Source organism: Neomonachus schauinslandi, chromosome 7 (assembly GCF_002201575.2).
Source record: "Neomonachus schauinslandi chromosome 7, ASM220157v2, whole genome shotgun sequence".
Lineage (NCBI taxonomy): Eukaryota > Metazoa > Chordata > Mammalia > Carnivora > Phocidae > Neomonachus > Neomonachus schauinslandi.
Genome location: NC_058409.1, coordinates 111,388,291 through 111,401,373, shown reverse-complemented (window position 1 = coordinate 111,401,373; position 13,083 = coordinate 111,388,291). Strand labels below are relative to the sequence as shown.

Below are 13,083 nucleotides of genomic sequence, written 5' to 3'. Positions count from 1 at the left end.
GCCGCGGGTCCCGCCCCCGGCCGGCGGCGGCGGCGGCGGCGGCGGCCCAGCGCGGCAGTCGGCGCTGCGAGCCGAGCGGCGCGGAGGGCGCGACCGGCGGGCCGGGGCGCAGGGCTGTGCGCTGTCTTTTGGGCTCCGTTCCGCGAGCCGGGGCGCGGGCGACACCGCGGACCCCTCGGGCGGGCCCCGGGCTCGCGGCGTAGGGAGTCGGGGGCCGCCCGCCGGGGAGCCGGGACCATGGCGCTGCGCGCCCGGGCGCTGTACGACTTTAGGTCGGAGAACCCGGGCGAGATCTCGCTGCGGGAGCACGAGGTGCTGAGCCTGTGCAGCGAACAGGACATCGAGGGCTGGCTCGAGGGGGTCAACAGCCGTGGCGACCGTGGCCTCTTCCCGGCCTCGTACGTGCAGGTGATTCGCGCCCCCGAGTCCGGCCCGGCGGGCGACTGCGGCCCAGGAGCCCCGGCTCGCTACGCCAACGTCCCGCCTGGCGGCTTCGAGCCCCTGCCCGCCGCGCCGCCCGCCTCCTTCAAGCCGCCGCCCGATGCCTTCCAGCCCTTGCTGCAACCGCAGCAGGCGCCTCCGCCGAGCACCTTCCAGCCGCCGGGCGCGGGCTTCCCGTACGGCGGGGGCGTCCTGCAGCCGTCGCCTCAGCAGCTCTACGGCGGCGGCTACCAGGCCAGCCAGGGCAGCGACGATGACTGGGACGACGAGTGGGACGACAGCTCCACGGTGGCCGATGAGCCGGGCGCGCTGGGCAGCGGCGCGTACCCGGACCTCGACGGCTCATCGTCCGCGGGCGGCGCGGCCGGCCGCTACCGTCTGTCCACGCGCTCCGACCTGTCGCTGGGCTCCCGCGGCGGCTCGGCGCCCGCGCAGCACCACCCGTCGGGGGCCAAGAGCTCGGCCACCGTAAGCCGCAACCTCAACCGCTTCTCCACCTTCGTCAAGTCGGGCGGCGAGGCCTTCGTGCTGGGTGAAGCGTCTGGCTTCGTGAAGGATGGGGACAAGTTGTGCGTGGTGCTGGGGCCCTACGGCCCCGAATGGCAGGAGAACCCTTACCCCTTCCAGTGCACCATCGACGATCCCACCAAACAGACCAAGTTCAAGGGCATGAAGAGCTACATCTCCTACAAGCTGGTCCCCACGCACACGCAGGTGCCGGTACACCGGCGCTACAAGCACTTCGACTGGCTGTACGCGCGCCTGGCCGAGAAGTTCCCCGTCATCTCGGTGCCCCACCTGCCCGAGAAACAGGCCACTGGCCGCTTCGAGGAGGACTTCATCTCCAAACGCAGGAAGGGCCTCATCTGGTGGATGAACCACATGGCCAGCCACCCGGTGCTGGCGCAGTGCGACGTCTTCCAGCACTTCCTGACCTGCCCCAGCAGCACGGACGAGAAGGCCTGGAAACAGGGCAAGCGGAAGGCCGAGAAAGATGAGATGGTGGGCGCCAACTTCTTCCTGACCCTGAGCACGCCCCCCGCCGCCGCCCTCGACCTGCAGGAGGTGGAGAGCAAGATCGACGGCTTCAAGTGCTTCACCAAGAAGATGGACGACAGCGCGCTGCAGCTCAACCACACGGCCAACGAGTTCGCGCGCAAGCAGGTGACGGGCTTCAAGAAGGAGTATCAGAAGGTGGGCCAGTCCTTCCGCGGCCTCAGCCAGGCCTTTGAGCTGGACCAGCAGGCCTTCTCGGCCGGCCTGAACCAGGCCATCGCCTTCACCGGAGATGCCTACGACGCCATCGGCGAGCTCTTTGCCGAGCAGCCCAGGCAGGACCTGGACCCCGTCATGGACCTGTTAGCGCTGTATCAGGGGCACCTGGCCAACTTCCCCGACATCATTCACGTTCAGAAAGGTAAAGCCTGGCCATTAGAGCAGATGGTCTGGAATATGTTGTTGAGGCTGAAAGGGATGATTTGGACAGAAATACCATAATCTGTTGCAGACTAGTGCCGGAGAGGTTGGGAATCAAGCAGGGATTCCCTGTCCAATCAAGTGGACAGCTGGCCTGTTTTTCTGAGTATATGATGGATTGCGGGCCGGTAGCTGCCTCCGTAAAGTATTTCCAGACAGGGAGTGGGTACTCCTCAGAGAAGGTTCTGAGAGTACTTCTTATGACAGTGCTGTCATTTTAGAGTTTGAATAATTGGGTGATGAGCTTCTGGGATCTGTAATCTTGTGCCTAGGGTAGAATTAGAAGAGGACCCAAACCCTGTTAGGCATCCATTTGAACACTGTTCACTTAGGGTCACTTAGTGATGGGTTTAAGGAAGCACGGAAATAATGGGGAAGGACGGATATCTGCAAGTAAAGGTAAGTCCGCTTCTACCTTCCACACCTCTCAATCCCTGGTTTGGTTGAGGAATTAGAATCAGTTCTCTGAGTTCTAGCCAGGGCAGTTTAGGAATGTCCTGCATAGGCTTCTTGCTTGCAACCTTTGTAGAATGAGGTAAAAGGCTCACTCTAATTTCAAGAAGTTTTAAGAAAAATAATCTCTTTAATCTCAGTCATTTTGAGTTTGGAGTCTATTAACCCACTGAATTTAAAGAGTATTATTTAGGAAAATGATGTAGGGGAACTACAAAGAATGCACAAAATCTGAGTATTATGTCTGAGGGCAGTGCTTCTGGTATTCCAGTAGTTAGCTGCCCAACTGTCAGCTTGTTTCATTATTAGTTGTTAGTGTCCCTAACTTTTGTTAAAGCACTAACATTTGCAGATTTTTTTTTTTTCCTTAGAAAATAAATTAGAGCAGTAAAGCCTGGAGTGAGAGGACGGGGAGGCGTTGGACTTTAGGGAGGTGGTCTTGCCTGTGAATGTCTCCTGTTCAGTGTGGCGGATGTAGCGGGGGGAGGGAGGAAGTTACCTAATCTAACTTCTGTGATGGAAACGTCTTTTGAGTCATGAGGTTTGGCCTTCAATAAGGAGGTGCTCACTGCCTTTCTAGAGGGGCCGGTCCAATTATGAACAACCCTGAACTCTGACATAGTCTTCCTTGCACTGAACTAAAATTTGCCTCTCTCGTTTGTCGTTCTGTTCCCTGGAACCACACAAAGTAAGTCTATTCCTCATCCACACGTTAGCCCTTTACACTTTGGGAGACAGCAGTCTTGCTTCCTTCCCTTCCCTCTGCTGCTTTCCTCCCCCTTTCAAGTGTGTGACTAGTCGTCTTACTCCCCAAAGCGGGGGTCCTTCCAAAGCCTTGAATGTGTTGTTGGCCCTGCTAAAATGCAGTATCCCGAAGCATCTGCATTACTAATTTTGGTAGAAAATAGTAGCTTTCTTGGCAATTTACATTTTGTAAATGCAGCCTGAGATTCAATAGCTGTTTGAGCAACCATACTGAACCTGCATCTACATTCCTCATGCCTTTTTGTGTGTAAATTGCCGTGACTCCTTGACTTTTTGGCTGGTGCCAGTGGGACTGACTCTTTGAGACTTTAATGCAAGACCTTAAATTTAAATACCATGTGTTATATCAACCTGGAACCATGCTGCCTTTTTATGTATTTTGTGAGTTTATGCAAATGGTTGGTAAAAGTTGAAAGGGTGGAGACAAGGACAGACCTCTGCAGGCAGAGAGAGACAGGTGACTGGCTACTACAGGGTGGCCTCAGTTCATTCACTGACTTTACCGTCACTCAGACCACACACAGCTTTGTCAAGTGTTCTGCTATTGGAACTATTTATTAGAAAAGGTATGGTGTTTGTTCTAAGGTTGATTTTGAGTTTACAGCAGTAGTTTTTGTAGTTTATTAAACTGTGTAGTTTGCTTTTTTTTTTTTAAATCCTAGAACTAAAATTGTATTCAGTTTCTTGGGATTTGAAAAACTTCATTAAAACCAGTACCATTTTATGTTGTTTAAACAGATTCAAGGGCACTAAACATAATCTTTAGGAAGTTCAGAAAGAAAATCAGTTAATATTAAGTGTAGTTTGTTTCTGCTGTAGCCTTGGTATATAATGTACAGGGAGTGAGTGTCCCTAGATGACATGTCTTTAGAATGTACTTGCCATTTAAAGCTATAGTGTGCAACACATAAGGATAAAAGGATTTGCTTGCAACCAGTTTTTATCAAGGATGCTAGTGTTGGCGATTTTTAGGAATACAGATGAGACAAATTTCATAAGTTGTGCTAAAGCTTTTTGAACATGTTCTAAATATTCAGAACTTGTGGTTGTGAAGAGCAGCTCCCCCCGCCCCCCCAACTTAACTACACAGTTGCTATTGGAATGAATCTTTTTTAGTCTGAGCACTTGGGGATTTTGTTGACAGGTTGTTTTTTTCCTCTAAGGTCTCAAAGTGTAATCACATGAAAGATTTTACTGTGACTTCTGAGAGGAGAACAAGAAGAAGAAAAAAATGTTAAAAAATCTTTAAGCAGCTTAAGCTATCTTTTAAGTATTTGGTTCAAAGTTTATATTTCAGTTTAGGGAGAAATTTAAAAATTCAAAATAATTATTTCAACTCTTAAGTTGTCATTGTTTACAGGAAGAGAAAAAACAGTTTTAGTACTTTTACGTTTGATGTGTTCTAATCAGATGTTAGGTCCACATTCGGATGAGACAGAAATGATTAGAATGTGCTTTTCAATGACTAACACAGTTAAGAAGGGGAGTTAATTAAGTTTTTTCCCCCTTAATTCCTAGGGGAAAGGACAGGAACATTAGTCTCCTCTGAGCTTTTTTCTTATCCGGGAGACTGCTGTGGTCAGCTTTTCCAGTGTTCTAAACCTGTGCTTTTCGGTGCTGGGTCTGTGAGCCACATCTGACTATTTAAATATAAGTTAATTAAAGTAAAATAATGTAATTCAGTTCCTTATTCACACTAGCTGTATTTCATGTGCTTTGTAGCTAGTGGCTACCAGTTGGACAACAGATAGAGACCATTTCATCACTGCTGAGGATTCTATGGGATGGTGCTGTGCTGCCATAGTCTGTCAGTCCTTTCAGGTTTCTCCAGCAGTTGATAATCTTTGCACATACTCTCCAGATAGTCTTCTTGTCACTTGGTCATCTCATGGCATCCCCTCCTTTCCGCATGGGCTTAAGTAATAAAAACTGGGAGGGGAAGCAGGCCCTGCCAGACCCCTCTCTACAGAACATCCCAGGCACTCACCCAGTGAGTAATATTGCTACGGTGTGAGGATGTTCATCTGCTTTGCATCCTGCCTTCATCGTTCATTCAGAAAATACAACTGGTTTCAGAATGGACATCTGAGACTGGTGAGGAACCAGCTCCAGAACGAGGGTGGAAAACTCAAATGCCCTTAAATGTGGTCGACTGGCATTTTTCTGACTATACTTAGTACTAAAACCATCGCTTAAACTTAATGGTTTTAGTGTAAGTACTTTCTGCAGAAGCAAAGAAAGCCATATGGTTTCTTTAGCGAAAAGAGAATTCTGGAATTCTAATTTTTTTCATCAACTCATGGAGTCTTAGATAAACAGACCTATTTTGGTTAATGGAGTTGAGTGTAGGAAGAAGGCAGTTTGCTGTAGTCTGAAGTATAGTAGATGGGAATTCAGAAGCTGTTTGAATTTTATTCATACTTTGCTCTGTCTTAACAGGAGTCCCTTAAATTCTTTGTTCACAGGCGGCTCGTTGATTCCTGACTAGTCACATGTCTGTCACTGCCGAGCTTTGTAACCCTGTGGTCTGATTTTCTTTTTTTGAAATGGTAGCGTTTTATCTCCTCCCATTTATCATCCTTGCCTGGGGTATGCCTTTAGAATGCTGATGGTGGCCAGTTTGGGGTAGTACATAGAATCGATTTCACTATCAGTTTCTTAGCTTATTCGGTTCTGTTTCCAAAGATATGAATAATCTCTAATATTTAATAAAGCTTAATCTGGATGGCAGTGAGTTGTTGTGGTTTAAAAGCATTAGGCTTATTTCCTGGGGGATATCGTGAAAGGGAAAGACTGTAAATGTGGGGTGATGAGAAATGTTGGTTTCATCTTTATTCTGGAATGTGGACTGGATAGCAGGAGGGAGTCACTTAAAAGGAAATTTCTTTATTCCTGAGAAAAGGTACAAGGTACAGGAAAAGTGATTTGTTGATAAAATGTAGCGTGAGTCTGTGAAGCAGGGTGGCAGAACTAGGTAAACAAACAGACCGGCAGTCCTGTTTTCTGTACTCCTAAATTAAATATGCAGGGTGTCCACATTGCCTTCTGTAAACGTTCCAGATGGAGGCTTCTTTTCAACAAAACACAGCCCTGGGACCTCAGGAATGGTACACCAGTCATGGGCTTGTCAGTTCTCCGGGGTACAGTTTCACCATTGTGCTTCCTTTTACCACATGCAGGATCCGTCTTATGTCCCTCAGACATTAATTAAAGATAGCTAGCGTCCTGGCAAGGGCCTCTAAGGTAAGACTGGGCCACAGTTAGCCCTTCCCTGTCTGCTCCCCATTCTCCTGTGACTAAAAATAGACCTGAGAGGGTGGTGCCAGGAATACAGAGAAAAGGTCTAATAAGTGGGCTGTTTACAAACTCATCCTTATTTTGAAACTTCTGGGCTAGAAATTGAGGTCGTTCATTTTTTGTTCTGTTTTGTCTTAGCTCCATTTTAATTGAATCCGTTTCTCCTTTCCCCTACTTCCACCTCCAGCTGTTTTTTGAGGAGACTTCAGTTCTAGCTGTAACCTTTGTCCCTATCTGTATTTTCTTAATGAAAAGGAGGTTTACCTTTGGGGCTTTTGAAGAGATGACTGAGTTCTTTTGGTAAAACGTCAATGTGACCAGCCACAGAAGGTCTTGATCACGAAGCTAGGTGGGGATACTGCTCATATCACACTGTCATTGGTTTCTCAGACTTCTTTTTTGAGGTAGGAGTCCTCTGGAAATCACACTGGGGAATCATAGCCTGTTAGACTGATCACAGCAGAATCAAAAGGAGGCAGCTACCTACGCTCCCACTCATGTTCTTCAGATAACTCTTGGGCTCAGTTGGATTTCCCTCTGTATTGGGAAATGTCATCCCACAGGTTCCTGTCTGGTCATCTTAGGATTTCCAAACAGGAAGGCAGAACCCAAACAAAGAAGAAGTTCTGTGAGAAGGTATCAGTTCCCTTATAAACATGACAATTCCTTTAAATTATGTTCTTTTTCTTCAGGCTGAATAAAAAGGTACTGCTTTATTGTCTCAAAGTGTTTTAAAATCAAAGTTTAATATGAAGTTCGATTTAATTTGCCATCTATTTATGAAACTTTGTGATACCACAAACTAAATGATTATCACAAATAAAATGGCACAGTAATGCTTAGCTCTTGTTTGGAGAGACTGTACTCAGAGGACCTGTCCCATCTGTCGCCCTTCACTTAGAGAGCACAGGCTAGATTCCCATGTGGAGGGGGATGGGCAGGACTCTGGTCCTCACTGAGTTCTTGGACTCATGGCAGAGAAGCCAGGTGCCAGGTCACTGAGAGCCCTCCCAAGGCGATGCAGAAGAGATGGGGCTGGCCTGGGTCTGACAAGGGAGCTTAGCCCCACAAACAAAGGGGGTTCATGGTAAACCAAGAGCCCCATGTTCAGAGTCTCCTCACTGTGGGCCACTCTGGAATCTGGGGACCACTGTTCGGCTGTGAGAGGAGCTTTGGGCAAGTTATTTTAGCCTTGGCAAGTCTCAGGTTCTTTGTTGGTAAAGTGGGTACGCTTCTTCAGAAGGTCACATTGAGGATTAAATCTTGTAGTTCTCAGTAGTTACTCACTAAATGCTTGATTTTGAAAAGTAGAAAGATACTTTGAAAATAGGAAGCACTCTTCTTTAAAAGACAATTCCAGTAATCTTATCTTCCATCCTGGTAGCCTGCTGCCACCAGAACTGCAGGCAAAAGTATAAAAACCCAATAAGTCATTGGTTGGTATAGCAGTTAAATATTGTATTTTAACACAGCTGGCGTGTACTGCACACCAGAAGTATGGTAGCAGAAATAAATGCCAGTGTTATTTAGAGTCACTGGTGTGTTGTTCACATTAAGGGTTTGTCAGCTAGCTGTTCCCTTCCTCTAAATTACTTGTATCCCTGCACAAATCACTTTGACATTTCTGAGCTTCAGTTTCCGCATCTGTAAATATGAGATTCATGATCTCCTAGGTATCATTTGTTGATTGACTTTTAAAAAAAATAGCAACATCCATACATTGAAAATAAAATAGGAAAGTATACGATGAACATTTAGACATTGTTTCAGGCTGGTTTCAATAGCATGCTATCTGCTTGTGTGATTTTTTTTTTTTTTTAAAGATTTTATTTATTTGAGAGAGAGAGAATGAAAGACAGAGAGCATGAGAGGGAGGAGGGTCAGAGGGAGAAGCAGACTCCCTGCCGAGCAGGGAGCCCGATGCGGGACTCGATCCTGGGACACCAGGATCATGACCTGAGCCGAAGGCAGTCGCTTAACCAACTGAGCCACCCAGGCGCCCTGCTTGTGTGATTTTTATCATCTGGGAGCATGAACATCCTTTATCAGTCGATATTGGCACCTGGCAAGTTGATGTGAAAGAAAATTCATGAACTTTTGGTTCAGATCAGCAAACATGCATTGCGGGCTTACCCCGCCAGGTGCTGTGATCGTCAAAGTGCTGACAGTACCCGGCCTCCTGCCGCTGGTGAGAGCTCCCCGGTGTCCGGAAGCTGAGGCGCTCCAGACAGCTGGAGAAGTTCCCTCCGAGCCAAAGGAGGGCTGTCACCAGGAGAGCCACCAGAAAGAGAAATTGCGATGGGCTTTCCCTCCTACAAAGTGTGCTTCACTTTGAACTCTAAATACTGTCTCCTCTCCGAAAACAGTCATGCATTGTTAATCTTGTGTTTGTAGCTTGATTAAACTTGAGTGTGAATGAGTGTTAACTTCACTTGTCATTTTTACTCCTTTTCTTAGACTTTTTTTTTATCTCTCACTATAATTGGACTTTTCTGATAAAGAAATTCTTTGTATTATTTGACAGGGAGGGAGACAGCAGTTAGGGAGGAGACCCAAGATCATTAGATTTATTCAGTGGATCCTCTGAGAGATAAATCTGATTTTATTCAACAAATATGTAAGTGCCCATTATAGATTGGGCACTATTAAAGATGCTCGGGTTGCATCAGTGGTCAAAACAAAGATCACCGCCCTCGTGGAGCTTACATTCGAGCAGGGCGGAGACACAGCGAGAAACACAATGAGTACATTATATCACGTATGTGGTAGGGGAAAACATAAATGTGGAGCAGGACAAGTGGGCATGGGGAGACAGAATGAAGTATGAAAAGGGATGATCACCGTAGGTCTCATTAAGAAGGTGAGATTTAAGTGGAAGCGTGGAGGAGGTGAGGGAGTTAGCTAAACCGATGTCTGCGGGGAGAGGCTTTCAGGCAGAGGAGAGAGCGAGAGCAGAGGTGCTAGGGTGGGTGTGTGCTGCCAGGCAGTGGAAGGCCAGGTGATTGGAGCTAAGAGGATCTGAGCAGGAGATGAGGTCTTGGAAGGTCCAATTAGTAGGGCTTTGTAGGTCATTGTCAAGACCTAGAGTAAAAGTCCTAGTGAGATGGGAGCCATGACAAGCTTTTGAGCCAAGGAATGACATCTATCTGGACCTTTGAACAGACTTACTCTAGTTGCTCTGTTGACAATAGAATGGAGAGGAGGTAGGGTCCCAAAGGTAGGAGCAGAGAGCCAGTAGGAAACTACCCCAATAATCCAGGTGAGAGACCATGCACGTGTGGACTAGAGTGGGGACAATGGAGATGGCGAGGAAGGAATCCCAGTCTGGATATATTTTAAAGGTAGAATCGTCAGGTGGGAATCAGATGGGGCATGCGAGAGGAAGAGGAGTCATCAAGGGGAACTCTGCAGTTTTTGGCTTGACCAGCAATATGAATGGAGTCTCCATCCACTGAAATGAGGAAGGCTGTGAGTGGAAGAGAGGTGGGAATGGGACTCAGGACTTGAGTTTCATCCTTTTAGATTGATGGGCTCTTGCATTCTGTTGACATCTCCCCCACCCAACACATGCACAGACAGTCAAGCCTTAGATCTAGTTCCCTCCTCAGAGTTTTCTACTTGGAGCCCTGTCCTTTCCAAGTAGTCATGGCTGGTAGAATGCTCACTGGTGTGCCAAACAGTGTACATTGTTCGGTTATTGGGTAGTGTGTGGGGGTCATGTTTTTATGTTCTTCTAGTATGTAGCTCCACTATTTTGTATGTGCAATGTGCATAGTTAATGCTTAAGGAATGCCTGTTGAATGAGAAAAGTAGGCACTCGATGGAGTACTTGTTGATTTTGAAATAGATATCTTCTATTGTAGAATGTGTTTTTCTATTCATATGATGGATACCAGAGTTTATAAAAGAGTATAGGCAATAAAGATAGGATCTGGATATATTTTATAGGTGAAGTCATTAATTAACGTGAAAGTGATTTAAACGTCTTAAACTTACATATCTCTGAAGTAACTTTCCAAAACTTATTGGGGAGAAGGGAGGAAGTTTAAAAATGTTTTATTTTATGTGCCAGAAAAATTAATGTTATGTAACTCATGATTTTACTTTATATTGATTCTTGATGTTGAAACTTGCGTATATACACTTTTTTCCTCTTTGGTAAACTTTCATGATAATCTTTTATTGGAGTCCCTTTTGCTGAATTCCAAGCACAAGATCTAGAGAGAGTACATTTCACCTTCTTGAATGACTTGGATACACAAAGCACTGAGCTTAGGTGTTGAGCGGTAGGTGCCTGCCCTCATGGAAGGTTCAGTTCTGTAACGGAAGTAGGATGTCTATACAGAGAATTGGGAGATAGGAGGTCGATTTAACTTGGTGCCTCTGGTAAGAGTGTGTGGGAGTCCAGAGGATGGAGAGTCACTGTCAACTGTGTTAGGGGTTTGGGTGGGTAGCATTTGTTTTTTTGCCTCTGAAAGATGGTCATATTTTGACTTTTCAGAGGAAAATATAAAGTGCATTTTTTTTTAAAGATTTCATTTATTTGACAGAGAGAGACAGCAAGAGTGGGAACACAAGCAGGGGGAGTGGGAGTGGGAGAAGCAGGCCTCCCACTGAGCAGGGAGCCCGATGTGGGGCTCGATGGGATCATGACCCGAGCTGAAGGCAGACGCCCAACGACTGAGCCACCCAGGCATCCCAGAAAGTGCATTCTTGATCTTGGAAATGCTTTAGGATGAGCATATAATAGCTGATACACTGCATGCCCTGTGCTCAGGTCAGTGAGACCAGCTGACAAGTGAGTAGCTGTCACCATACAGTGTGGTACATGCAGTCATGGGCATGTGCCATGGTGTGAAATAGGCCAGAGTGGGGGTAATCAGCTATGGGGAGAGGAGAGAGTTCAGGGGTGGCTTCTCCCAGTCTTACTCTGAGAAGATTTTTGAAAAAAAATTGCAAGTCTAGGCAGGCAGAATGGGGGAAGGCATTCTGGGCAGAGGGAATCAATCATGTATAAAAATCAGGGATTAAATCCTGGCTGCTTTTCTGATTCAGCTCTCGAGTGGTTACAGCTGTAGATTGGGCCACCCCCCTCTATCTAATCAGAATGTTAGGGACATGTGGCCTATACGTTGGTGTTCTTGAAAGAGCTCCTCATGGGATTTTGATGTGCCACTGGGTTTACAGCTGCTGCTGTAGGGGATGGAGGGCAGCATCATGGAAGATCAAACAGGGTATTGACATGCTCAGGCCTGCACTTTAGATGGACAGGTCCTAGTGGCAGATGTAAAGGGAGGCTCGGGGTGAGGTGAGATAGGAGGCTCTTGCAGTGATTCAGGCAAGACATGAAATCCTAAACTGAGGCGGTGTCTGCGGGGTTGGGGAGGAGGAAGACAGAAGAGGTATTTACCTACAGGAGTGAGGTAAGGGACAGGGAGGAGAATAAAATGACCATCGAACTAGAGACTGGAGTTACCAACAGAGATACTGGGAGATAGAGCAGGGGTCTGCAGGCCAAACCCACCCATGTGCCTGTTTACAGCACTTGAGCTAAGAGTGGCTTTTACATTTCTGAATTATTACATTTTTCCTGGGTATAAAAGCCTCGGTTTTGCCTTGACATGCAAAACTTCAAATATTTACTATCTGAGCTGTAAGGAAAGTGTTTGTTTACCCTTGACTTGGAGGGCAAGCAGGTTTGGGAGCTGGAGTATGAGGAGTGATGGCCATTGCTCTGCTTGAGCGTCCTTACCGTGTGGCAGCTACATACACCGTGTCCGATTCCACTTAGGAGCGGGCATGATGATGTGCCCTCTACGGCCAGGGGGCGTGCAGTTCCCGCCAGCTTCACTGTGTAACCCGTAGCAGTTTCACAGTGTATATATACTGTGTATAACACGGAGTCATCATTTTGCGTACCAGATACTTCGCAGCGTTAAGTATTAGCTATTGTATTAGGTCCCTGGGGCTGCTGTAACAAATTACCACAAGCTGGGTGCCTTAAAAACCAAATTTCTTCTCTTACTGTGCTGGAGGCTAGAAGTTCGAAATGAAGGTATCGGCACAGCCACGCTCCGTATAAAGCGTCTAGGGGAGATCCTCCCATGCCCCTTCCAGCCTCGGGGGGCTGCCGGCCATCCTTGCTGTTCTTGGCCTGTGGACTTGCCACTCCAGTCTCTGCCTCCATCTTCACTTGATGTTCTCCTCTTCTTTTAAGGACACTAGTCATTCTGGATTTAGGGCCTATCCTAATCCAGTATGACCTCACCTAAACCAATTGTATGTGCAAAGACTATTTCCAGTTGAGGTCACAGTCACAGACTGTAGGTGGATGTGAATTTTGGGGGGATACTATTCAACCTAGTACAGCTATTAACTTCCCCAAGGGGGTATTATCCCCATGTGATAACCTTTGAAAACTGAGACCCTGGGAAGTTAAATGAATTTCAGGATTGCACAGCTAATAAGAAGAGCCAGATGAGTTCATTTTTTGCCTTGACTTAAAGCCAGTGTTTGTTAGGCTGCAATAAGTAGCGTGCCTGCTAGAATTTTTTTTTGTTCTGTGGACAGTGACAGCTATTGAAGGTCTGAAACCGAAGAGTGACATCTGAATCATGATAAAAATAACATATTTTGAGGGCTTACCATGTG

At 46.9% G+C, this 13,083-nt stretch overlaps 1 protein-coding gene across 1 annotated transcript in view; it reads left to right on the top strand.

The window, feature by feature from the left end:
- Nucleotides 1-237: 237 nt before the first annotated feature.
- The window catches only part of SNX18 (sorting nexin 18), a 29,561-nt gene continuing 16,715 nt past the window's right edge, over nt 238-13,083 (top strand). Inside the window, exon 1 of the mRNA XM_021696869.2 lies at nt 238-1,858. Coding sequence (XP_021552544.1) covers nt 238-1,858 — 1,621 coding nt within the window. The remainder of the gene's footprint in view (nt 1,859-13,083) is intronic.